Consider the following 26,980-nt stretch of genomic DNA (forward strand, 5'->3'; position numbering starts at 1 on the left):
AAGTGGAAAGATTAGGTATGAAAAAGGTAATAGTGGAAATAAAGAACACATGGGGGTTGTTGGTGCCTTGATAAGAATGGTTTGACTGGAGTAATGGGAATAAATTGTGATTAGGTGATTAGAACAATTCAAGAAGGAAGGGTGGCATGAAGTGAGTATGGATAACTCCTTTCAAGGAACTTTTGCTACAAAGAGTATGAAAAATGGAATGGTATGGTTCGAGAGGGTTTTAAAATGGGAGATTAAAAATGGGAGGTATTTTTTGATGATGGCCATTCTGACTGGTGTGAGGTGATACCACATTGTAGTCTTCACTTGCATTTCTCTAACGATTAGTGATGTTGAGCAACCTTTCATGTGTTTGTTGGCAGTCTGTATATCTTCTTTGGAGAAATGTCTATTTAGGTCTTCTGCCCATTTCTGGATTGGGTTATTTGTTTTCCTGATATTGAGCTGCACAAACTGCTTGTAAATTTTAGAGATTAATCCTTTGTCAGTTGCTTCATTTGCAAATATTTTCTCCCATTCTGAGGGTTGTCTTTTCATCTTGTTTATGGTTTCCTTTGCTGTGCAAAAGCTTTGAAGTTTCATTAGGTCCCATTTGTCTATTTTTGTTTTGATTTCCATTTCTCTGGGAGGTGGGTCAAACAGGATCTTGCTGTGATTTATCTCATAGAGTGTTCTGCCTATGATTTCCTCTAAGAGTTTTCTAGTGTCTGGCCTTCATTTGGGTCTTTAATCCATTTTGAGTTTATTTTTGTGTGTGTTAGGGAGTGTTCTAATTTCATTCTTTTACATGTAGCTGTCCAGTTTTCCCAGCACCACTTATTGAAGAGGCTGTCTTTTCTCCATTGTATATTCTTGCCTCCTTTATCAAAGATAAGGTGACCATATGTGTGTGGGTTTATCTCTGGGGCTTCCTATCTTGTTCCATTGATCTGTATTTCTGTTTTTGTGCCAGTTGGCCATCATCAAAAAATCTACAAACAATAAATGCTGGAGAGGGTGTGGAGAAAAGGGAACCCTCTTGCACTGTTGGTGGGAATATAAATTGATACAGCCACTATGGAGAACAGTATGGAGGTTCCTTAAAAAACTAAAAATAGAACTTCCATACAACCCAACAATCCCACTACTCAGCATATACCCTGAGAAAACCATAATTCAAAAGGAGTCACGTACCACAATGTTCACTGCAGCTCTATTTACAATAGCCAGGACATGGAAGCAACCTAAATGTCCACTGACAGACGAATGGATAAAGAAGACGTGGCACATATATACAATGGAATATTACTCAGCCATAAAAAGAAACGAAATTGAGTTATTTGTAGTGAGGTGGATGGATCTAGAGTCTGTCATACAGAGTGAAGTAAGTCAGAAAGAGAAAAATAAATACCGTATGCTAACACATATATATGGAATCTGAAAAAAAGAAATGGTTCTGACGAACCTAGGGGCAGGACAGGAATAGAGACGCAGATGTAGAGAATGGACTTGAGGACACGGGGAGGGGGAAGGGTAAGCTGGGACGAAGTGAGAGAGTGGCATGGACATATATACACTACCAAACGTAAAACAGAGAGCTAGTGGGAAGCAGCCGCATAGCACCGGGAGATCAGCTCCATGGTTTGTGACCACCAGAGGGGTGGGATAGGGAGGGTGGGAGGGAGACGCAGAGGGAGGGGATATGGGGATATATGTACACGTTTAGCTGATTCACTTTGTTATTCAGCAGAAACTAACACAACATTGTAATGCAATTATACTCCTATAAAGATGTTAAAAAAAAAAAAAAGTGCCTGGAATCTGAGTTCAGAGACTTCTCCATATCCCACCATGATAAAATTTGATTTGAATAAATTACACTTAACTTTAGAATTAAGAATATTGCTACCATTATACAAAATTATTTGTAAGAAAGAGAAAATAAATGGACTGGAAAGTTTATTGGAAAATCTATGTCAAGCTCCATAATTTAAAATTATTTAAAACAAATTAAAAACATCTATAAAAGGTCAGAACATTCAGTATTTCAAGATAAAACTACTTTAAAAAATTGTATCATGGTTATGAAAATAACAATTATGGCAAACTATACATTTTTAAATTAAATTAAATTAAAAATAAAATATTGAACAAAATATCCCTTGCTGTTGTTTTGGGGAAAAGGTGGGGACAAATTTTAAAATTTTATTTACATATATTTATTAAAAGATTTTCCATATGACATTGTAAATAGTCCCATTTCTATTGTACTTTGCTGTAATACATGAATTCACACACAGGAGATAGAATACATAAAATTACATAGATGGTGAAAAAGTAAGCCACATCACACCAAATACACAATTACTGCAAAGGGCATAATGAGAACATATAAGGAATATTAGTTTTAGAAAAAGAGTGCTGTCCACCCCCAGGTACACACAAACACTCACACATAAACTCCACTTTATTAAACCACAGGAGGAAATAAAATGTATCATAAATAACTGGTCTTCCATTTTCCAATGCTAGTTTTTAAGTTCTTTTTCGATCATAATGAAATCTATTAAGAACAGGATTTTCTTCAAAAGTATGGTTTAAACACGATTAGTTTTTGTATGACAATCTATTTTGTACTTTTGTTCTTTTATTAATATCTGTATATATCTAAATCCTTTAAAGTTACAACTTTGAAAATTCACTGTAAAAAGCTGTTTTCTATCTAATATGCCACAACAGGTCAGTGTTTACATACTATTCTGGAAGACTGATAAATTACAACACACAGGTTTAGAAGCAAAAAACTGGATATTATTGAATGTATAATGGAATTTTAACAAAATGTTTTACTGTATTTACCCTATATGATGATACTTTTGCATTCAAAATTTTAGATTCATACAGTGATAAATTTTATTTACTGAAAAATATCCCAAATTTCTGTTCTATCGTTTTACAAAATTCTAAATACAGCTTTTAGTTTACTTTTGATAGCATTTATATTATGTGAAGAGTCCATGTGGTAGCCAAAATAGTATATTGTATATAATATATGAATGTATCTTTTCTATCACAGTTCTTCTAGTTGGCAATAACAAATTATATATGGCAACCATTATTTTATCAAGACCTTTGCTATTATAAGAATAGACCTGAATATAGTCCCCTCAAGGATAGATAGCATATTGGTGCATAATTAATTTTACATTTAGAAGAAAAAAGTTAAACATGACAGCATAGCATCAAAGTTGATCATCCCTTGTGAATGTATTAAAGATATGGGTTATAAACACAGGCATGGAAATGAGAATATTTATATACATATATCATGGTTCACTAAGAAAAAATTATTAAAGCATAATGTGAATAATACATCATATTAATTCACAGTATAAACACACTTTGAGAAGTAATTTAAGTCAGGAATAATAAAAATACAAATATAACATTAGCACTATCCATACATATTCTGTTCTGTCATATATATGAAAATATACACATGGATATAGCTCTTTTAAACCAAATTTTTACATAAATATTCACTGATTTAAATAAAAGTTGACAGAGGTAGAATTTGTGTCAATGTTCATAATTTTCAGGAACAAGTGCTTCAAATATTTCATTACTGTCTGTCCTTTAAAAAAATCCATATAGACAATTCATGAAAGCCATCATTCTGAAAAAGCGGGGAGGGGAAAGGTGGATTAAGAAAAAAATGATAAAATTACTCAGTACTTTCATGAAAAACTGCAATTCAGTAATGTTTTAACTGAAATTATAATCTCTAATAAAACCTTTGCCCACAAATTATAGTTAATAGTCAAGAAGTATTGTTCTATATTTCAAAAAGATATTCCCTTTAAACTATTATACAAAAGCACTTCAAAGTATAAGAGTACTGAAAGAATGATACACAGTGAAAAGAATGGGGTAACATAGAATGTTAATTGAGAAAAATCGTTCAAAAGAAGGGATACTATGATGTATAGGTTTCATAAAATTACAAACAAGTACTGTAAATTATGTTGTCTGAGTCTTAAAATAGCATGTTAGGGATAGTCAAATATTTTTCCAAGTATTTTGACCTTACGTGCTATCTAACCACCCTCCCAATTAAAAAACACAGACATTAAAATATAAAAAAATCACACAATGGAAACACTGAGAAAGTAATTATTTTTTTCTATATTGAGGAAGACATACTTAAGAAGAAATTATCAGGCAGGTTGTCAAATACTGATGTAAAACATTGTTTATAAGAAGAAAAAGCTGGAAACAAACTATCGATATATGTTCCATAAGAGGAGAATGATTAAATAATTTATGGAATATCCATGTGATCAACTGTTAAATCACTACTTTAAAATGGCATTTTTGAAAATGCTTTTAATGATAAGAATAAATGTATGCAACTATATTAAGGGGAAAACCCCACAGAACAGAACAAAACAAAAAAACTGATAAAAACTATTTTGAGTATGATTTCTATTAGAATTATACATGTATGTCTATGCTTGTGTGTATATTTATTACAAATTAAACATAAGAAAGGAGTAGGGGCTTCCCTGGTGGTCCAGTGGTTAAGACTCCATGCTCCCCTCCCAATGCAGGGGTCACAGATGTGACCCCTTGTTGGGGAACTAAGATCCTGCAAAGATTCTGCATGTCGCATGTCACAGCCAAAAAAAATAAATAAATAAAGTTAAAAAAAATAAATAAACTTTTTTTTTTTCTTTTTAAAAAGAAGGGAGTGTACCAAATGGCTAATTGCTATTTTCTCTGGGTTGTAGAATTAAAAGTGATTTTGATTTGTACATCCATGTTCACAGCATTTTCACAATAGCCAAAAGATGGAAGCAAGCCAAGTGATGAATGGATAAACAAAGTGTGCTATATACATAGTATGGAATAATATTCAGCCTCAAAAAGGAAGGGAATTCTGACACATACTCCCTCCCTCATGGATAAAACTTGAAAACATTATAGTAAGTGAAATAAGTCAGTCACAAAAACACAAATGCTGCATGATTCCACTTATTTAAGGTACAAAGAATAGTCAAATTCATAGAGACAGAAATTGTCACGGTGATTGCAAGAGGTTAGGGGAAAGGGAGAATGGGGAGTTAGTGTTTAATGGGTACAGAGTTTTAGCTGGGGAAGATGAAAAAGTTCTGGAGATTGATGGTAGAGATGATTTTTGCACAAGAGTGTGAATGTACTAACTGCCAGAGAAATGTACACTTAAAAATGGTTAAAATGATAAATTTGACCTTATGTATATTTTACTCCAATAAAAAAAAATATAAAAAGAAGTGATTTTGGTTATCTTCTTTCTACTTTTGTATTTTATGTTTTCTCAGTGAGCATTTTTTAGATGCAATAATCAAAACAGTAAAAGCAAAACTGGATTATATATGTTAACTATTAGAGACACTGTAAATACGACTTGATATGAATATTTCATATTCATTTCTGGGTACTTATGGGGAAATCCCTTAAAATTAGTTTTGGTGACAACGTTAGAAAATATGAATGGAAATGTGCTACCAATTAACAACATCATTAGGATACTCTGGGAATTTGTTAATGGTTGTAGACATTTTCTAATCTACATCTACTAGAATGGCTATAATAAAAACATGGAAAATAACAAGTGTTGATAAGGACTTGGAAAACTGGAACTCTTAGACTGCTGGTGAGAATGGTACAGTTATGTGGAAAAAGTTTGGCAGGTATTCAAAAAGTTAAACATAGAATTACCTTATGACCCAGCAACTCTAGGTAATCCCAAAAGATATTAAAACAGACTAAAACAGATACTTGTACACCAATGTTCACAGCAGCATTATTCACAATAGCTAAGAGATGAAAACAACGCAGGTGTCCATCAACTGATGAGCAAAAGAACAAAATGTGGTACAAACACAAAGGAATATCATTCAGGGATGAAAAGGAATGAAGTTCTGATACATGCTACAACACAGATGAACCCTGAAGACATTATTCTAAATGAAGTAAGCTAGATGCAAAAAGACAAATATTGTATAAATTCACTTATATGAAAATCTAGAGTAGGCTAATTTATAGAGATAGAAAGTAGATTAGAGGTTATCAGGGGCAGGGAAGTGAAGACAGGGGACTGGAGAGTTATTGCTTAATAGATACAGAGTTTCTGTCGGGGTGATAAAAAATTCTGGAAATAGTGGTGATGGTTGTACAACATTGTGAATTTAATGCCACTGAGTTGTACACTTTACAGAACAGTTAAGAAGGCAAAGTTGAGGGACTTCCCTGGTTGTCCAGTGGTTAAGACTTTGCCTTCCAATGCAGGGGGTGTGGGTTCGATCCCAGGTCAGGGAAATAAGATCCCACATCCCTCCTGGCCAGAAAAAAAACAAAACAAAACAAAACATAAAACTGAAGCAATATTGTAACAAATTCAATAAAGACTTTAAAAATGGTACACATCAAAAATATCTTAAAAAAAAAGTAGGCGAAGTTCATGTTATATATATTTTATCATAATTTTAAAAAGTTTTCTAATTCATTATAGCTTTAGAGATTGCTGGAAAGCACTATGTTCTAGATCAGTGGTTCTTTTTTTTTTTTTTTTGCGGTATGCGGGCCTCTCACTGTTGTGGCCTCTCCCATTGCGGAGCACAGGCTCCGGACGCGCAGGCTCAGCGGCCATGGCTCACGGGCCCAGCCGCTCTGCGGCATGTGGGATCTTCCCGGACCGGGGCACGAACCCGTGTCCACTGCATCGGCAGGCGGACTCTCAACCACTGTGCCACCAGGGAAGCCCCCAGTGGTTCTTAAAGTATAGTTTGGGGATCCCTGGGAGTCAAGCCTCTTTTCATAAACTAAGGAATTACTTGCTTTTTCACTCATATTATCTCACAAGTATACAGATAAGTTTTCCAGGGGCTATGTGACATGAAAGGCCAGTTAGTAAATAAATATTTCAGATTTGTGGGCCACAGGGTCTCTGTCACAACTACCTAATTCTGCCACTGCAGAAAAGCAGTCTGAGACAATATGTAAACAAATCGGTGTGGCTTAATAAAGCTTAATTTACAAAATTAGGCAGTGGTGTGGATTTGGCCTACAGGGGCCTAGTTTACCAACCCTTGATCTAAAATGCAGCTGTGAATCAAGCATGAAAAAAATGCTTGTGTCACAACTGCCAAGAGGCTTTATAATGAGAAGCAGAACCTCCATCTAATCACATTCAAATTAATGCAGCAGCTTAGAAGTTGTGAGGACAAAGTGACTGCTGCCAGCACTAGGAAGTGGTCCTCAAAGTGAAAGAGGAAGTCAAATGTTTTAGTCAAATAAACAAACACAAAAGCAAAAAGCACAGCAATCAGGAATCATTTAAACATAGGCCCTACAAATACCAATAAACCCTGGGGCATCAGTATATTAAAGAATAGAACATAGCTAATACTCTTATGAGGATTCTGAAGTCACCAAGGAAATGCTTAATTATCTCCTATAAAATTCTATTGAGAGAAGCCAAAAAATGAATAATTTTTAAAAGGACTGACTTTACTATTTCTGTCAATAAGCCTGCACTTTTCAGTCATCTACTTTTCAAACCCTGGGTCTGACATGCTTCTTTCCCATTCACTCCCATCTCCAATGAATGAGCACATCACTTTGACCCTTCCTCAGCCAAATGTGTCCTAGCTCTTTACAATCACTCTGGAAAACTGCCTTACTATAACTACTCAAGCTCGAACACATGCACGTCCAGTGACCTGACAATCTCACTCCTAAGTGTATACCCAAAAGAAATGCACACATCTGTTCGCCAACATAAGGTACTAGAATGTTCATCATAATTCTATCTGTAATAGCCCAAACTGGAAATTATCACATGCCCATCAAAAACAGAATGAGTAAATGGACTGTGGTATGTTCACATAATGGAATACTATACAGCAACAAGACTGAACCAACTACAAGTACACAGCAGTATGGATGAATGTCACAGAGGTACTATTGAGAAAAAAGCCAGAAATATATGATTTCATTTATAAAATGTCCAGAAACAGACAAAAGAAATCTATGCTTTTAATAACTGAGACAGTTACTTTTAGAGTAAGGCTTATGACCAGAAGGACACCCAAGAGAGGTCATGTTTTGTTTCTTGAGCCGGGTGCAGGTTGCATAGGTGTGTTCAGTTCGTAAAAATTCATTGAGCTGTATATCCTATGATATAGCACTTTTCTGTATGTATATAATAATTTATCTTAAAATATCTAGCTTTCAATATTAAATAATATTTTCTATGTCTTTGTCAACACTTTCACTATCTGTTATTTATACCTTGAGTTTGGCACTTTATCAAATATTACCCTGTGATATATTGTCATTTAATTTTTGTTGTGGATGTCTTCTCTCTCTCTCTCTTTTTTTAAATCTGCATCGGGTCTTAGTTGCGGCGTGTGGGATCTTCATTGAGGCATGCGGGATCTTTCGTTGTGGCGTGCAGGCTCTTCCTTGCAGTGCACGGGCTTCTCTCTAGTTGTGGTGCGTGGGTTTTCTCTCTGTAGTTGTAGTGGCACATGGGCTTCTCTCTAGTTGTGGCGTGCAGGTTTTCTCTCTAGTTAGAGCGGCACATGGGCTTCTCTCTAGTTGTGGTGCGTGAGTTTTCTCTCTCTAGTTGTAGTGGCGCATGGGCTTCTCTCTAGTTGTGGCGTGCAGGTTTTCTCTCTAGTTGTAGCAGCGCGTGGGCTTCTCTCTAGTTGTGGTGCGTGAGTTTCCTCTCTCTAGTTGTGGTGTGCGGGCTCCAGAGCACGTGGGCTCTGTAGTTTGTGGCACCCAGGCTCTCACTGAGGCGCACAAGCTCAGCAGTTGTGGTGCATGGGCTTAGTTGCCCCACGGCATGTGGGATCTTAGTTCCCCGATCAGGGATCAAACCCACGTACCCTGCATTGGAAGGCAGATTCTTTACCACTGGACCACCAGGGAAGTCCCCAGATGTCTTCTTTTTTAATTAATGTATAATTTATGTACAATAAAATACATGGACTGTAAACGTTCAGTTCAACGAATTTTTACAATTGTATACAGCCATGTAACCATCACCACCATGACACAGCACATTCTATTACCTCTGAAAGTTCCCTACCACCTTTATAGGCAATCTCCTCTCCCCCCACACAGAAAACAACTCTTGTAATTTTTATAACCAGAGATAAGTTTTGCTTGTACTTGGTGTTACATACATACCTTTCTGATAATCAGTTTGTATGTTCAGGAGAATGTAAAGGAGACTTCAGAGTAGAACTAAGGGGTGGTGTGCGAAGACCGTGCCGACGCATCTCTTGGATTGCTCGTTCTCTGTCAATAAAGACAAAATAAGAGATTATACCAAAAAGTGGTAAACAAATAAAAGGTCCTGTTATTGTTGTTAAGTAATTTCTACTCAATTGATTAATTAGTATTTCTACTAAATTTAAATCCTTTGAGGGGACTTCCCGGGTGGCACAGTGGTTAAGAATCCGCCTGCCAACGCAGGGGACACAGGTTTGAGCCCTGGTCCAGGACGATCCCACATGCCGCGGAGCAACTAAGCCCGTGTGCCACAACTACTGGGTCGGCGTTCTAGAGCCCGTGAGCTACAACTACTGAGCCCACGTGCCACAACTACTGAAGCCTGCGCGCCTAGAGCCCGTGCTCCACAACAAGAGAAGCCACCGCATAGAGAAGCCTGCACACCTCAATGAAGAGTAGCCCCTGCTTGCCATGGCAACTAGAGAAAGCCCACGCAGCAACAAAGACCCAACGCAGCCATAAACAAATAAATAAATCCTATGTCTTTATATCATTTCTAAGTTGAAGATAAAAGATGTCAATTAAAGGAATATGTACTTTAAGAGATTGTTCAAAGCCCTTCTGAATATAGATTTTCAAAGTTGGTTGGTTCCCCTCTCTGCCCCTACCTTTCCCACCTCGTCTTGCACATAAATCTAGTCCTCTTCCTTCCTGTCTCAAAACGCCCAAATGTTAGAAGTAAAATAATCTACTTTCTGTTATGTCTGGGTCTGCCCCACAAAGCATGATGACTGTGTTGCCACCTCTACTGTGGGCTATTCACAGTCCCTGGCCCAGACTTTCTGACTTGAGCTCTTCAGTACCTAGGATTTCTACCTAGACGGGTGCTTCACAAACTTTTTTCATTATAATCCCCTACAAAAACTTTTTTAGATGCCCCTCCCCAAATTATTCCCCCTCCGTCCAATTTTAATACATCAGATTTTAATACATAGATACACTGTTAATACACTGTGGCCCTTCCGAGGGCCATAAATCACTGTAGTACCTAAGGTTTCTTTGCCATTCCCTCTTCCCCAAGAATCTATATTGTTCCCTGCAGGGACAATATTGCCTCTTTAAAAATGCAAGATCTAGTTGCATGGTAAACAGAAGGAAAGACATGGTCATGTGGGTCAAGGTTTCTTTGGGGACCAGGGGCAAGGAAAAAGGAGAAGAATTAAGGGAGTCTATAACCCTAGGCAACAGAGAGCTTGGTTTAGGACCCTTGAATTGAAGAGAATTTCAGTTGTCATTAATAAATGAAAATCATTACATATATACAGTTTAGTACATTCAGAAAATAGATCTTCTAAATAACAAGAAATTAACAACACTGCTTTCATGACACTGATGCAACCTCAGGCTTCATTTCTCTTTGAAATCACAAATACTGATTTCCTAGCAAATTCCATCTATAATCCAAATTGCACATCACTTAAAAGTTTTGAAGCAAATGGTTAAGAATAAGATTAGAGAACTCAAAATATTGACCTAAATAAGCAATCTGACCACTATTTGAGAATGAAATCTTAGGAATGCTGATGTCTATGGTATTAATACAGTAGGAAAGAATAATGGAAGAAAAGTAAATTGACAAGTTGATTCACAAATTAGACTTGGATTTTAACTGTTAAAGCAGGTCTCATTCCTGTCTGTAACACTTGGAGATTAAAATTTTCAACATAATAAAGCAAATGAACTGAAATATAAGTGACTATAAAAATTCCTAAGCTGTAGGGAATATATTGAAAAGATTAAGAGCACAGGCTTTAAAATTAGACAAACCTATATGGATTTTAGTCTTGGCTCTGCTATTTACTATTTGCGTGACCTTAGTTTTTAATAATAATATAGGCACAATAATAGATAGTTAATAGGATTAATCACATACATACATAGTATCTGGCATATATTTGTTAAGTGCCCTTAAGATCATCAGCATCATCGCTTTCATGATGATTTGTATTTGGAATTTCCTATTGGACCATAATGTTTTGGGCTCTTGTAGAATCCTTACTAGCTTGCTGATTCCCTAACTATATCCTTTGAAATAATGCCCTAATTTTGTCCTGAGGAATGCTACAGCAAACATTCATACAATACTTGCTACTTTATTGTGGGGATATTATCTTCTACAACACTTGTTGCCTTTTTAGGAAGAATTACCAAAGAAATTTATTTTACATATTAATGCTAAGAAAAGTTTGCTACTTGTAAGCCATATTAAATCCTTTTGGAATAGAATAGGGAATAAATAAAAACGCTGTTCAATGCTAAAAATATATTCTTACCGTTCATATCTTTCAGTTGAAATCTGCCTTTTCAGAACATCAAGATCTGTTTGTAATTGTGCCATTTTAGCCCGAAGCATGGTGTTTTCCCGGCTTTGACTATTTCTTAAAAACAAATTTAGAAAATCAAATAAATAATAAATATTCTGTTTTATAGCATCAAGTGCTATGGATTTTTGTTTTTGTTATTAATAAATACAAATGGAGGTGACATATAAGGATGAAAAAAAGAGAAGACTTTCCAACAATAATTCCATAAACGTCTGGAGCTTCTATCACAAAGTTTTCTTTTTCATTCATCTCATTTATTTAACGAACATTTACTAAGCTTCTAGTATGTGCTAGGCACTGCAGCAATGCTGGAGATACCAATGTGAGAAGACATGAATTGTAACATCAAAAAGTAAAGTATCTTTATTGGCTCTTTCTTGATTCCTACCTCAGAAAGAGATATATTTCTAATTCCTTTTAAAAGTTAATTATTCCACTCATACTATCTACTCTGTGTTTCCTCCCTTCTTCCAAAAATATGTCCAAACTTCTCCATTATCAATCTCCTAAAAGGTAATCAATATTATGAGGGTCAAATTTCATGGCCTTTTCAAAGTCTTTTTCCTAATCCATAGCATGAGACACAGCCAGCTCTCCCCATTCTGAAATGCTCTCCCCTTCGCTGACTTCTCTCTGCAGTCCTCAAATTTAGGTATTTTTCTAAAGTCCACTCGTTCACTTCCATGGGTACCACCTCTGTGGAGAACATATACAAATTACACGCCCAAACATGATGTCTCTTCTGAGCTAAACCCCCTGAGTTTCCCAAAGCAGCGGCCATGTAATCAAAATACTTTGCTTTGCACTCCCATCCCCCAGTCCCCCAACACTTTGAAAACAAAATTTTTTTCGTTCCTCCACTATTTTTCTATCATTTGTTTTATGCTACAAATCTATAAAAAATGATTCATATTGAAAAATTATTTGTGACAAGCTATTTTCCTCACATAAGTTGATTCATGACGCTTACAATTTGCTTTCTGAAAGGGTTAACTTCTCTTTAAGTAGCTGAATTTCTGTATCCTTCTCGTGGGAGGTTAAATGGGAATGAAATTCTTTATCTCTATTTGTAGCCAACAATGATTCAAGGTTTTTAATCGTATGTCTCTCACTTGACAGTTGTTTTTTTAACAGCTCTGATTCTGATTTTACATTTTCTAATTCCACTGCAACCTACAAGAAAAACAAAGCAAGATTACTTCAGTATAATTTTAGACTTACTCTGAAAAATTATCTGCACAGCTATACACACATCAGTTGCTTCATTTTGGGTACTGATTAAAGATTCTGTAATACTTTTCACATATAGGAAAAACATCTTATTTTCAAAATAATCTTTGTTATTTTTAGCAAAGACCTATCCCAACCCTCAAATAGTTTTCTTTCATGTTATCTTGTCAAGAGAGGGTAATTAACGTAAAATCCTAAAATGTGGCCACCCTATCAGTAAGGAGGCCCTTCTGGTTTATTAAATATGTATATTCTGTTTACATAGTCAAACCAGTCTTGAAGCTTCTCAGTACCTGAAAATAAAGTTACTACTAAATAAGTGAAAACTGGAAACACCCATGTTTAAAAACACACATTGGGTTGTTTAAAGTAATGCTTCGGTTTGGGAATGGGACGTTCCAGTTAACTCGACTTTTAAAATTAAGTAAGATTTTTATCAGGAAAATATTCCACTTAGAAAGGAATCAACTGCTCAATTCTTATATAAGTCTTACTTTTAAGCAGAGAAAGAATGTATTGGGATATGTTCCTATTCTATAATTAGAAGACTTATATTCTCTTAAATATCCATCTGCTTCAAAACAGCACCTAATTTTATCATCATGTTTGCCAAAGAAACCTCGACAAAAAATGTAGTAGTCAAATTAGAGTAGGGCTGAATAAAACAATATGCTACTGGGACTTCCTGGTGGCGCAGTGGTTAAGAATCCGCCTGCCAATGTAGGGGACACAGGTTCGAGCCCTGGTCCGGGAAGATCCCACATGCCTCGGAGCAACTAAGCCCGTGCGCCACAACTACTGAGCCTGCGCTCTAGAGCCCGTGAGCCACAACTACTGAAGCCCACGTGCCACAGCTACTGAAGCCCACGCACCTAGAGCCCATGCTCTGCAACAAGAGAAGCTACCGCAACGAGAAGCCCGCGCACCGCAACGAAGAGTAGCCCCCACTCGCCACAACTAGAGAAAGAGCGCATGCAGCAATGAAGACCCAATACAGCCAAAAATAAATAAATAAAATAAGTAAATTTATATATAAAAAAACAATATGCTACAATATTATCTTTTAAGTTCTTACCCTCTCAAATTCAAGGTTTTTGGAATTCAATTGCTGGGTCATAATATCTTTGCCTGAATCAAGCTTAATGCAAAGGTCTCTAAGAGATGACACATCATTTAATACTGCTGCTTTCTCATCTTCTTGGTGTCTCAGCTCTTCTTCTAATCTAGACATGGCTTTTGCCATGGATGAGATCTGAGATTCATAAGCATGATGTGCATTTATGTGCTGAAAATAAGAAAACAGGTAAAAAGTTAAAGTAACCCAGTAATATTAAAGGTTTGAATCTGTGTAACTACAACGTCCCTTTATATAACTATAAAAGCCAATTTTTGCAATTTAAAAAATTTTGCAATTTTAAGATACTCTCAGGAAGCTGTCTTCTATTTAAAGATGGCCTATTTAATGCTTAAAAAAAAACTGTGTTTAATTATTAATCATGGTAACTAAGTACCTCATGTATATATTTGGAAGATGAAAATTACTGCTTTAGGGTTGTGAACATGAGAGATCTTTTAAGTCATATTAAATTTTTCCTTTATAAACTGTTATAATAATGCTTTTTAAAGTAACATATATACTTATCACTCCTCAACTGCCTTTAAATTCTGAATTTCAAAAATGGAGTTTGCTTTAAAACTATATACCTAAACTCATATTTAAATTTAACTTAACCTAATAATAGTATACAACTTTATAAGATTTTAATAACTGAAATGACGAGCAAAATTTGAAATACTGATAAACACTTCTTTCCTAAAGTAATATACATTAAAAAAAAATAATTTATTTTTGGTTGCGTTGGGTCTTCGTTGCTGCACACAGGCTTTCTCTAGTTGTGGTGAGCAGGGAGGGGCTACTCTTCGTTGCGGTGTGCGGGCTTCTCATTGCAGTGGCTTCTCTTGTTGCGGAGCACGGGCTCTAGGCGTGCGGGCTTCAGTAGTTGCAGCACACAGGCTTCAGTAGTTGTGGCGCACAGGCTTCAGTAGTTGTGGCTCATGGCTCTAGCGCTCAGGCTCAGTAGTTGTGGTGCACGGGCTTCATTGCTCCGTGGCATGTGGGATCTTCCTGGACTCCTGGGCTCGAACCCATGTCCCCTGCACATTCTTAACCACTGCGTGGGCCACCAGAGAAGTCCCAAGTAATGCACATTTAAAATTTTTCACAATTTAAAATGTGAGTGATAAATACAAACAGATATAAACTCTACTTCTAGAATTTAGGAAGAATTCCACATTTGAAAATTAAATTATTAAACAAGCTTTACTAAAATGAATCAACATTAAAAATCTAATACACTGCTATGAAGATTTAATAAATTTCAACAATTGTAGAAAAGTACTTGGATTTTCCAAATATTAATGAATTAATTAATCAAAATTCCCCCAAAGAAATATAAATATGTAAGTCAATCTTATATACCACATAAGAACATGAACAATGACAAAGAACTAAAGAATAGTTTCTCCCAAGAACTATTTTGAAGGTTGAAAAACATTCCTTTAGTTATTATACTCTTAACAGAAAAACTTACAGAAATAGTGTATTCGTTTCCTAGGACTGCTGTAACAAATTACTGCAAATTGCTGGGTGGCTTAAAACAACAGAAATTTATTCCCTCACAATTCTGGAGGTTACAAGTCTGAAATTTAGATGCTGGCAGAGCTGGCTTCTTCTGGAGGTTCTGAGGTAGAATCTGTTCCACGCCTCTCTCCAAACTTCTGGTGATTGCTGGCAATCCTTGGTGTTCCTTGCCTTGTAGACACATAACTCCAATCTCTGCCTTCACCTTCACTTGACATTCTCCTTGTGTCTTCTGTGTCCAGATTTCTCTTATCTCATAAGGATACCAAACATTAGGTTATGGCCTGCCCTAGTCCAGTATGACCTCATCTTAAATTGATTACACCTGCAAAGGTCCTAGTTCCAAAAAGGTCACATTCACAGGTTCTGGTGGTTAGCATTTCAATATATTTGGGGGGGGCATAATTCTATCAACTCTCTGGCTCCCCCAAATTCATGTCCTTCCCATGTGCAAAATATATTCATTCTATCCCAACATTCTAGAATCAACTCTAAGTCCAAAATCTTATCTAAGTCAGAATGGGTAAGACTCTGGGTATGGTCCTTCCTGGGGCAAAATTCCTCTCCTTCCACAGACCTGTGATACTAGAAAACAAGTTACCTCCCTCTGAAATAAAATGGTGGAAAAGGCATAAAATGGTCCCATTCTGAAAGGGAGAAAATAGAAGGAATAAAGGAGTTACTAGTCCAAAGTAAGCTTGCAGCCAAGTAGGGCAAATTCCATTAGATTTCAAGGCCTAAAAATAATTATCTGTGTCTTGATACTCTGTCCTCTGGACCTGCTAGGGCAGCCCCACCTTCTCAGCCCTCAGGTATAGCCCCATCTCTTGGCTCACAGTGGCAGTGGCGCTGCTTTCTGGAATCAAGGAAGAAATAGCCCAGTCCCCTGGGCCTATGGTAGCGTAGCAGGTCCACCAGCTTTTGAGCTGCCCTTGGCAGCCCTGCTGATCTCTGAGCCACCTTCATTTTTCCCTTTTCTTGAAGGAGAACATATGTTCATAACTCTAGTGGCCTGTTTTCTGCTAGTAGGATCCAAGAAGTTTAACCTTCTTTCCTTGTATCCTGTTTCTGTCCCTTTCAGCCCAAGCTGGCAGTGTTTCTGCTGAGGTGATTGGTTGGGTCTATGAGTCACTCACCTACTCTCTTTGCCTAGCCACACTCTCGGCCCTGCCTCCAGAGCACGCTATCTGGATAGGCTAAGACTTTTCCAAATCATCAAGTCCCAGCTCTTTTTTTGCTTAGCAATTCCTTCTTCAATCTGTCTCTTTCCTTCACATCTTACTATAAGCAGCAAGGAGAAACCAGGTTGCACCTTTCATACTCTGCCTGGAAATTTCCTCAGCTAAATATCCAAGTTCATAACTTATAAGTTCTACTTTCCTAAGAGTATACCATAATTCAGCCAAGTCCTCTGCCATTTTATAATAAGAATTACCTTTTCTCCAGTGTCCAATAACATGTTCCTCAATTCCATCTGAGACCTCACTAGAAGAAACATTCTTATTTCTGGACAAATTCCATTCATGACGATTGATGTATTTTGTAAATAATAGAAGTTTTCTCTACAGCTTTCCTCTTTTTTTCTGCGGTACACGGGCCTCTCACTGCTGTGGCCTCTCCTGCTGTGGAGCACAGCTCTGGACGTGCAGGCCCAGCATCCATGGCTCACGGGCCTAGCCGCTCTGCAGCATGTGGAATCCTCCCGGACCAGGGCACAAACCTGCGTCCCCTGCATCGGCAGGCGGACTCTCAACCACTGCGCCACCAGGGAAGCCCTCCTCTTTTTTTCTGAGTTCTCACCAGAATTGCCTTTAATATCCATCTTTCTATCTACAAACTTTTCAAGGTTGTCTAGACTTTTCTATCACGCACCTCAAAACTCTTCCAGCCTGTACCCATTACTCTTCCAGCCTGTACCCAATTCCAAAGACCCTTTTTAGGTTTGTTACAAAAGCATCCACTTCCTGGTACCAAAATCTGTACTAGTTTCTTAACGCTGTCATAACAAATTACCAGAAACTAGATAGCTTAAAACAACAGAAATGTATTCCCTCTCAGTTCTGGAGGCCACAAGTCTGAAATCCAGATGTCAGCAGGATCGGTTCCTTCTGGAGGTTCTGAACGAGAATCTTTTCCACACCCCTCTCCCAGCTCAAGTGATTGCTGGCAATCCTTGGGGTTCCTTGCCTTGGTAGACACATCATTTCAATCTCTGCCTCTGTCCTCATATGGCATTCTCCCCTGTGTCTTCTGTGTCTGAATCTCCCTTATTTTACAAGGACACCAGTTATCAGATTAGGGTCCATCCTACCCAGTGTCACCTCATTTTAACCTTTTTAAAAAATATTTATTTTTGGCTGCATTGGGTCTTCATTGCTGCGCACGGGCTTTTCTCCAGTTGCGGCGAGCGGGGGTTAGTCTTTGTTACGGTGCACAGGCTTCTCATTGCGGTGGCTTCTCTTGTTGCGGAGCACGGGCTCTAGGCGCACGGGTTTCAGTAGTTGTGGCTCGTGGGCTCTAGAGTGCAGGCTCAGTAGTTGTGCGCACGGGCTTAGGTGCTCCGCGGCATGTGGGATCTTCCCAGACCAGGGCTCGAACCCGTGTCCCCTGCACTGGCAGGCGGCTTCTCAACCACTGTGCCACCAGGGAAGCCCACTTCATTTTAACTTGATTAAATCTGCAAAGATGCTATTTCCAAATAAGGTCACATTCACAGGTACTGGGAGCTAGGACCTAAATATATTTTTGGGGGGAGGGGTGCATAATTCTACGCACTACAGATAATCAATACTTTCTTCTAAAAAATGAAGACCAACTACGATACTATACCAACAAAACAAAACAAAAGTAGAACTAATAGCCAACTGTTCCTTATTGATCTAACTTATTTAGGGTCCCTATATTTTAACTAAACTCAAAATTTTATCATGAGACTTTTTTTTTTTTTTTTTTTTGCAGTACGCAGGCCTCTCACTATTGTGACCTCTCCCATTGCAGAGCACAGGCTCCAGACACGCAGGCTCAGCGGCCATGGCTCATGGGCCCAGCCGCTCCACGGCATGTGGGATCTTCCCGGACTGGGGCACGAACCTGCGTCCCCTGCATCAGCAGGAGGACTCTCAACCACTGCACCACCAGGGAAGCCCTAAGAGACTTTTATTAGACTGTCTTTATGACAGAAGCTTATTTAAATCCACATGCAAAAGAATGAAGTTGGAACCTTACCTTATATCATGTATAAAAATTAACTCAAAATGGATCAAAGACCTCAACATAAGAGCTAAAACTATAAAACGCATAGAAAAAACAGGGGAAAAGCTTCATTATGTTCGATTTAGCAACGATTTCTTAGATATGACACCAAAAATACAGGCAAGAAGAAAAACATAGATAAATTGGACTTCATCAAAATTTAAAACTCTTGTGCATCAAAGGATAAAACTGAGTGACAAGGTAAGCCATGAGATGGGAGAAAATATTCACAAATCACATATCTAATAAGGGATTGAAATCCAGAATATACAAACAATTCCTACAAGTCAACAACAAAGAAAACAACCTGATTAAAAACTAGGCAAAGGGTCTTCCCTGGTGGCACAGTGGTTGAGAGTCTGCCTGCCGATGCAGGGGACACGGGTTCGTGTCCCGGTCCGGGAAGATCCCACATGCCGCGGAGCAGCTGGGCCCGTGAGCCATGGCCGCTGAGCCTGCACGTCTGGAGCCTGTGTTCCGCAGCGGGAGAGGCCACAACAGTGAGAGGCCCGCGTACCGAAAAAAAAAAAAAAACTATGCAAAGGATTTGAATACATATTTCTCCAAAGAAAATATACAAATGGCCAATAAACACACAAAATATGCTCAACATCACTAATCATTAAGAAAATACAAGTCAAAACCAAAATGAAATACCACTTCACTCCCATTGGGATGGCCATTATTAAAACAAAAAAAAACAAAACAAAAAACCCCAGAAAATAACAAGTGTTGGTGAAGATGTGGAGGAACTGGAAGCCTAACATTGCAGGTGGGAATGTAAAATGGTGCAGCCCCTATGAAAAACTGTATGGTGGTTATTCAAAAAATTAAACATAAAATTATAATATGATCCAGTAATTCCATGTCTGGATATATCCTAAAGAACTGAAAATAAAGACTTGAATAGATATTGTACATCCAAGTTCATAGCAGCATTATTTTCAATAGCCAAAGATGGAAACAAACCAAATGTTCATTGACAGATGAATGTTTAGAATGTGGTATATGCATACAGTGGGATATTATTCAGCCTTAAAAAGGAATGAAATTCTGACACATGCTACAACATGGGTGAACCTTGAGATTTAAGTGAACCTTAGGCCTAAGTAAAATAATTCAGTCACAAAAAGACAAATATTGTATGACTCCACTTATAAGAGGGACATGGAGTAGTCAAATTCATAGAGAGAAAGTAGAATGGTGGTTGTCAGTGGCTGGGGGAGGGGAGAACGAGGAGCTAGTTAGTATTTAATGGGTACAGAGTTTTAACTGGGGAAGATGAAGAAGTTCTGGAGAAGGATGGTGGTGATAGTTGCACAACAATATGCATGTACTAATTGCCACTGTATACTTAAAAATGGTTATAATGGTAAATTCGATATTATGTATATTTTACTTACAATATAAAAGTAATGGGGCTCTCCTAAGCAAATTATCAGAATGACAGATTACCATTGAACTTGATTTTTACCAATGCTTAAACCTCACTTCAATAAAGTGCTTTTGAATGTTTTCTGTTTTACTAAATTCTGTCTGTGCAAGACAAATGAATATATTACCTCCTGAATTTCTTTTTCTAGTAGCTCCACTCTTTCTCGAAGGTGTCTCCTCTCGGTGTCAATAGAAAGAAGTTCCAGTCGAACTGAGCTGCTTTCTCCCTCAGCTTGATGGGCTTTGACCTCCCAGTCTTCAGCACGGTCATGAAGCATCTGAAATCTATCTAACAAATCTTGATTTTCTCTTTCCTGGTTTAACCACAATTAAATTGTTTCTAAATTAGTTATCATTACTCACTGGAATACCCATGTCATAAACATATACACACACTGGGATTTTTGTTTTAATTTAGGAAGCATAAGCTATCTGTGCAGACACTATACTAAGTAAGATCTGTAAGAAAATATACAAAGACAGCAGGCAAGATCTCCACTTTCATATGTTAATATCTAATAGAGGAGACAGAATAAAGAAACATGAAAAAGTTAAAAAAAAATCAGTCTTAAATCCAATCTAAACAATGTTTTTTCACCTTAGAAGCCATTAAGCTCTCCCATCGTGACACTTCAGTTATGTAATTATGAACTCTACTCTTCATTTCTTCTTTTTCTTGCACTGCTGCTTCTAATTCCAATGAAATTTGCTATAAATCAGAAAATTGAAGACAAATCTAAAATGAATGTAGCACCTAATGAGTGCTATTTATGTTCAAATAGCTCTTTCTGAATTTGGGGAATAAGTGAGAGTAGGAAAAAAGGAAAACTGTTCCTGACCGTTATTTTCACATGTTTTTCTGGACTGATCTTGACTTTTTAACCAAATATTACCATATATCTCCCACAATATATGTGACCACATATCTGGTATTTAAACTAAGGGCTAGCTACACTCAGGGGTTGACATTTTTAAAAATTTATATATCAGCAATATACTCTATAATGAATAATGTTTAAAAATAAAATATTTAAAATAAGAAAATTATTGGTTTTCTTGGTGTAATCCTTTAATAAACCAGCACAAACAAAACCAATACCTTTTAGTATTTGCCATTCTAAAATATTCATTAATTAACTTACAGGCATATCTCTAAGCCACTGGAAGTAAGTACGAATAATTAAAATCTATCATGGGTCTTTAAAACACAGCAACTTTGCCCTGGGAGTGATGCTGAGGTCCTCACCCAGTAGAGTAACACCGATTTCTGCCATAGAGAACACCATGCTCCCAGCTTCAGGATTCCTTGCAACAAAGACCACAATGGTGAGGGGACTACAGTTGTACCCATTACACACCCTGTAATATACCGCAGCATTCTAAACCACATTTTAAAATACCCTTATAAACACTATTCTCCTTAAAGAATTATTTCTTTTGTTGTTGATATTTATATAATTAAAATTTAGAAAGCATATTTAAAGCTTTAAAATTTAGCAAACAACGAATATATTGTATAACTGTATACTATAAAACTATCGAAGTTTATGCTTTATGCTCATACCTGGTTTTCTCTTGCCACTGTAGCCAGATCATCCTGTAATCTTCTGTTTTCCTTAAAAGACATTTCTTTAGATCTTCCTACTTCATCAAGTTCCTTGTGAGCTGCATCAAGCTGGCGCCGGAGGCTGCTTATCTCACGGTCCCGATTAATCAATGTTTCCTTTAGGTGGCTGTTACATGGGTGGTACAGCAATAATAAAGAAAGCTTTTTGGAAAATTTAGTTCATTTAACTGTTGTACTGTGATTTAAGTATACTAGGAATGCAAGAAATTACAACTACTCAACCTATGGACTGGGAGAAAATATATGTAAATGATGCAACCAACAAGGGTGTATACCAACAGCTCACACAACTCAATAACAAAAAAACAAACAACCCAAGCAAAAACTGGACAGAAGACCTAAATGGACATTTCTCCAAAGAAGAAATGCAGATGGCCAATAGGCACATGAAAAGATGCTCAACATTGCTAATTATTAGAGAAATGCAAATCAAAACTACAATGAGATACCACCTCACACCAGTCAGAATGGCAAACATTAAAAAGTCTACAAATAGGGCTTCCCTGGTGGCACAGTGGTTGAGAGTCCGCCTGCCGATGCAGGGGACACAGGTTCGTGCCCTGGTCCGGGAGGATCCCACATACCGCGGAGCAGCCAGGCCCGTGAGCCATGGCCGCTGAGCCTGTGCGTCTGGGCCTGTGCTCTGGAACGGGAGAGGCCACAACAGTGAGAGGCCCGCGTACCGCAAAAAAGAAAAAAAAGTCTACAAATAACAAATGCCGGAGAGGGTGTGGAGAAAAGGGAACCCTCCTACACTGTTGGTGGGAATGTAAATTGATACAGCCACTATGGAGAACAGTATGGAGGTTCCTTAAAAAAGGGAGTTACCATATGATCCAGCAATCCCACTCCTGGGCCTATACCCAGACAAAACTATAATTTGAAAAGATACACACGCCCCTATGTTCATAGCAGCATTATTTACAATAGCCAAGACATGGAAGCAACCTAAATGTCCACTGACTGTGAAATCTATAAAGAAGATGTGGTACATATATACAATGGAATACTACTCAGCCATTAAAAAGAATGAAATAAAGCCATTTGCAGCAACATGGAGGGACCTAGAGATTATCATACTAAACGAATAAGTCAGAAAGAGGAAGACAAATACCATATGGTATCACTTATATGTGGAATCTAAAATATGACACAAATGAACATATCGAAGAAACAGAAACAGACTCACAGACAGAGATTGTGGTTGCCAATGGGGAGGGGGCTGGAGGAGAAAAGGATTGGGAGTTCGGGATTAGCAGATGCAAACTAGTATTATAGAATGGATAAACAACAAGTCCTACTATATAACACAGGGAACTATGTTCAATATCCTATAATAACCATAATGGGAGACTTCCCTGGTGGTGCAGTGGTTAAGAACCTGGCTGCCAATGCAGGGGACACAGGTTCGATCCCTGGTCCGGGAAGATCCCACATGCCTCAGAACAACTACGCTCGTGTCCCACAACTATTGAGCCTGCGCTCCAGAGCCTGCGTGCCACAACTACTGAAGCCTGCGTGCCCTAGAGCCTACGCACTGCAACTACTGAAGCCCGCGCACCTAGAGCCTGTGCTCCACAACAACAGAAGCCACCACAATGAGAAGCCTGCGCACCGCCAACGAAGAGTAACCTCCGCTCACCGCAACTAGAGAAAGCCTGTGCGCAGCAACGAAGACCCAATGCAGCCAAAAAAACACATAATGGAAAATAATAAGATAAAGAATATATATATATAACTGAATCACTTTGCTGTATAGCAGAAATTAACACATTATAAATCAACCATACTGCAATAAAATTTAAAAAAAGAAATTACAACTACTGCATTAAGATACTGATTAATTAGGTGAAGCAGATATTTTAGATCTCTACCAATCATTATGTGCAAATAAAGTCATAAAATAAATTTATTATTCCAAAAGTCAAGTAAAAACAGAAGACTTTCAAGTGTTAGGAGCAGAACATAAACGATTTAATTGGCAAACACTTATTTAATGTTTAAGTCCCCACTATTATATAATATGTAAGGGTGTATAAAACAAATACAATTAGTGACTTTCGTCTTGAAGTAGAGACCAGACATAAAATGTAAAGTCTTGTAACAATGTTCAAAAAGGTTTAGATGTGGAATAAATTCAACACTGGCTACTAGGGTAATCTAAGTTTTAATGATTAGGGCCTGCACAGGATAATTACAGTAGAAATAAGGAGCAAGTAGGTATGAAAAAGAATAATTAATAAGACATAATTGTTTAGATGTGGATGACAGAGGAGGGAAGAAAGTTAAAGAGGATAACATTTCCATGCAGGAGACTGAGAAAATAACTGCTACTGATAAAAATAGGAAAATAGAAAAAGAAATTTTCCTATTGCCAGATTGCTATTCAAATAGATAAAGCTGCATTCACTGAAAATTTCTAAAAAAAACCTGGATGCCGGGGCTTCCCTGGTGGCGCAGTGGTTGAGAGTCCGCCTGCCGATGCAGGGGACACGGGTTCGTGTCCCGGTCCGGGAAGATCCCACATGCCGCGGAGCGGCTGGGCCCGTGAGCCATGGCCGCTGAGCCTGCGTGTCTGGAGCCTGTGCTCCGCAACGCGAGAGGCCACAACAGTGAGAGGCCCGCGTACCGCAAAAATAAAACAAAACAAAACAAAACTGGATGCCGTTCCATTGATTACTTACTTCATAGAAGATTCATACTCTGAGACTGTTATCTTCATCTGAGTAATAGCTTTTTCCTGTAGAAATTATAAAAATATGTAAGATTCTAAACCATTCATATAGAAATGTGTTCATTTGAATTGATACAATGTCACATTTATATAGTTTAAATCCAATTATATAAATTATATTAGAAAAGAAACCTCCAAGTAAACATATTTCCATGTACCAATTATATTTCATATATTGGCATATTTCTACCCACTAAGAATTTGAATTGTTCCTTGAGTTTGCTATAATCATATATGATAAAACTGTCTTCTAGAAATAGAACTTTTAAAGATTCAAATTATTGGTATAAAATGAAATTTAAACACATTAGAAGACATGGCTTTGGGTCTTAGGAGCTTGTACACAGGCAATAAGAACTGCATATCTAAAACAGAGAATAAAATAAGCTTTCTGTTCAGATGCTGGATAACATTACTTAACAGTCACATACTTTATTAGCTAGGTTTTCATGCAAGTTTGCAATCTTTTCTGTCTTCTCATCTACAGTCTCCTGAAGAATGTCTTTTTCTTTATCAATAACACCAATGGTCTTTTTCATTACATGAGCCTCTTCATTCTGTGAAGTCATCTTTAAGTGTAGTTTATCTATAAATGAAAAAGAAATGTTTGTTAGACAAAGTAAATTAGGATTCGCAAAAACAAAATTGAAGAATACTTACCTATTTTTTCCTCCAGTATTTTAACTTGTGCTTGTGCTGATTCAAGTTCACTTCTTTTCATGGAAAGTTGGTGCTGATGGTCCTCAAGTGACCGCTGTAGCTGCTCATTTACTAGCCTAAAGAGTCAGTGGACAAAAACAATGGTATTCTTTATCTCTGGTAGAAATAATTTTTTTTAAATGAAAGATCTTAAAAAATATTTTTATTTTTAAAGTTTCTTTTATTCCTTATTTTAAAGCTCTTCCAGTATAATCAATGGCATTATACTATATATATTATTCCTTTCTTCAAAACTGTTCCATCTTCCTCAAAATAATACAGTGTAAAAATCAAATTAATTGTATACTTTTTTCTAGAGGCTTCCTAGTAGTTTTAAAGCTTTTCTCCGTTTCCTAATCACAACCCTCTTTCTCTTAAAATCTATTTTCAATAGTCAAGGCAAAGGAAAAGTCTTGCTTTTACAGAATGGCCTAGCACTTCAACATCCTGACCATCCTGACCAGCAAGCTTTGAATTCTGCTTCCCATTCTGACTTTTTTTGATAGGTAGTCAATGGGAGGTCACAGTAAACAGGGAAATAGGTATTAACTGTAGTGCAATGAGGATTTAAGACTAAAGATTGGTTTCAGGGAGCAAAAAAAAAAGACATACAGCAAAAATAAAGACAATTTCAGACGAATCCCTTACTGATCAGTAAGATTAATTTTTTTTCAGAAGTAACAAGAATTTGCTCTCATGTCATCTAGGGTCTTTGGAAGCTTTTAGTCCTGGCCTAGGAATTCTTAGTCTGGCCTTGCTGGAAAAACATGGCTCTCACATTAGGCTATTTATTGGGGACTTCCACAGGTTCCTTTTAGGGTTTGTTTAAAGATGAGATAGTAGAAGATACTAAAGGTGGCTTAGTTTAGAATTGCCTAATAGGGAGGAGGTTGGATTCTGAAACCACTAGTAAGATGGGACATCTCCCACAGAAATGAAGAAGTTTTACATGCAACACTGAGATATTCTGAAACACAAAAGACATGACCCTGACTGCTCTAATAGCAAATGAATGATGACCCAGAGGCAGCGAGGGAAGTCAAGGTGAGGCTGACTTCTTTAGAATTGCACAACCAAATAAAACCAAGTCAGAAAGACTCTCGGTTCAAGCAATTTTACTTCATAAAATCATCTGTGAGGTCCAGGTGACTCACTGTATTCAAGCTGCTTGTAAAAGCTACAACTATTACTCTGAGGGATATAACTACACGGAGTGGAGAAAAAAGAAAGCTAATATTCACTGTACTGATAATTTACAGACATTACCTCATTTATTCCTAGGACAGTTCTATAATTAGAACCATTATCTTGATATTATAGAAACAAATAATAACTTGTTCAAGATGGCAAAGCTATTAAGGCAAAGAAAATATATAAATCCAGTTTAGTCTACCCTGATATCAATGTTTTTCTACTACATCACACTGCCTACTACGAAGAGCACAGGACATCTTCCGTGTGGAAGGGAAAATGTCTGCCAGTAAGCTATAAAGAATCCTTTCAAAACTGGAATGGCTCCCAGAGTTCCTACTGAAGGACACTGAGTAGTTGGCAGTGCTTGAAATCCTAAGTAGAAATGTAAAGATTTTTTTACATCTAAGTTCATTAGCAGGGTTAATTCCTAATGAAAGTAGGGTTGATAAATGAAGGCAGGATAACATCTTGATTGATTATACATATAAAGGAGGCCCTTAGTGAATCTTAAA

At 37.3% G+C, this 26,980-nt stretch overlaps 1 protein-coding gene across 7 annotated transcripts in view; it reads right to left on the bottom strand.

Moving 5' to 3' along the window:
* Positions 1 to 1,930: 1,930 nt before the first annotated feature.
* Positions 1,931 to 26,980, bottom strand: part of CEP135 (centrosomal protein 135) — an 86,192-nt gene continuing 61,142 nt past the window's right edge. For 3 of the 7 annotated variants that reach the window (XM_060148123.1, XM_060148121.1, XM_060148122.1), the window contains 11 exons: positions 25,236 to 25,351; positions 25,007 to 25,161; positions 24,526 to 24,581; positions 21,779 to 21,947; positions 20,813 to 20,923; positions 20,343 to 20,528; positions 13,963 to 14,172; positions 12,628 to 12,830; positions 11,607 to 11,711; positions 9,229 to 9,339; positions 1,931 to 3,664 (listed from right to left, as the gene is read on the bottom strand). In XM_060148123.1, the coding sequence (XP_060004106.1) occupies positions 9,240 to 9,339; positions 11,607 to 11,711; positions 12,628 to 12,830; positions 13,963 to 14,172; positions 20,343 to 20,528; positions 20,813 to 20,923; positions 21,779 to 21,947; positions 24,526 to 24,581; positions 25,007 to 25,161; positions 25,236 to 25,351 (1,411 nt within the window). In that variant the 3' untranslated portion in view covers positions 1,931 to 3,664; positions 9,229 to 9,239. Of the gene's footprint in view, positions 3,665 to 9,228; positions 9,340 to 11,606; positions 11,712 to 12,604; positions 12,831 to 13,962; positions 14,173 to 15,478; positions 15,782 to 20,342; positions 20,529 to 20,812; positions 20,924 to 21,778; positions 21,948 to 24,525; positions 24,582 to 25,006; positions 25,162 to 25,235; positions 25,352 to 26,980 lie in introns of those variants that run through there. The other 4 variants (XM_060148126.1, XM_060148124.1, XM_060148125.1 and 1 more) reach the window with 4 other exon arrangements.

The sequence above is a fragment of the Lagenorhynchus albirostris genome, chromosome 4, assembly GCF_949774975.1.
Source record: "Lagenorhynchus albirostris chromosome 4, mLagAlb1.1, whole genome shotgun sequence".
NCBI lineage: Eukaryota > Metazoa > Chordata > Mammalia > Artiodactyla > Delphinidae > Lagenorhynchus > Lagenorhynchus albirostris.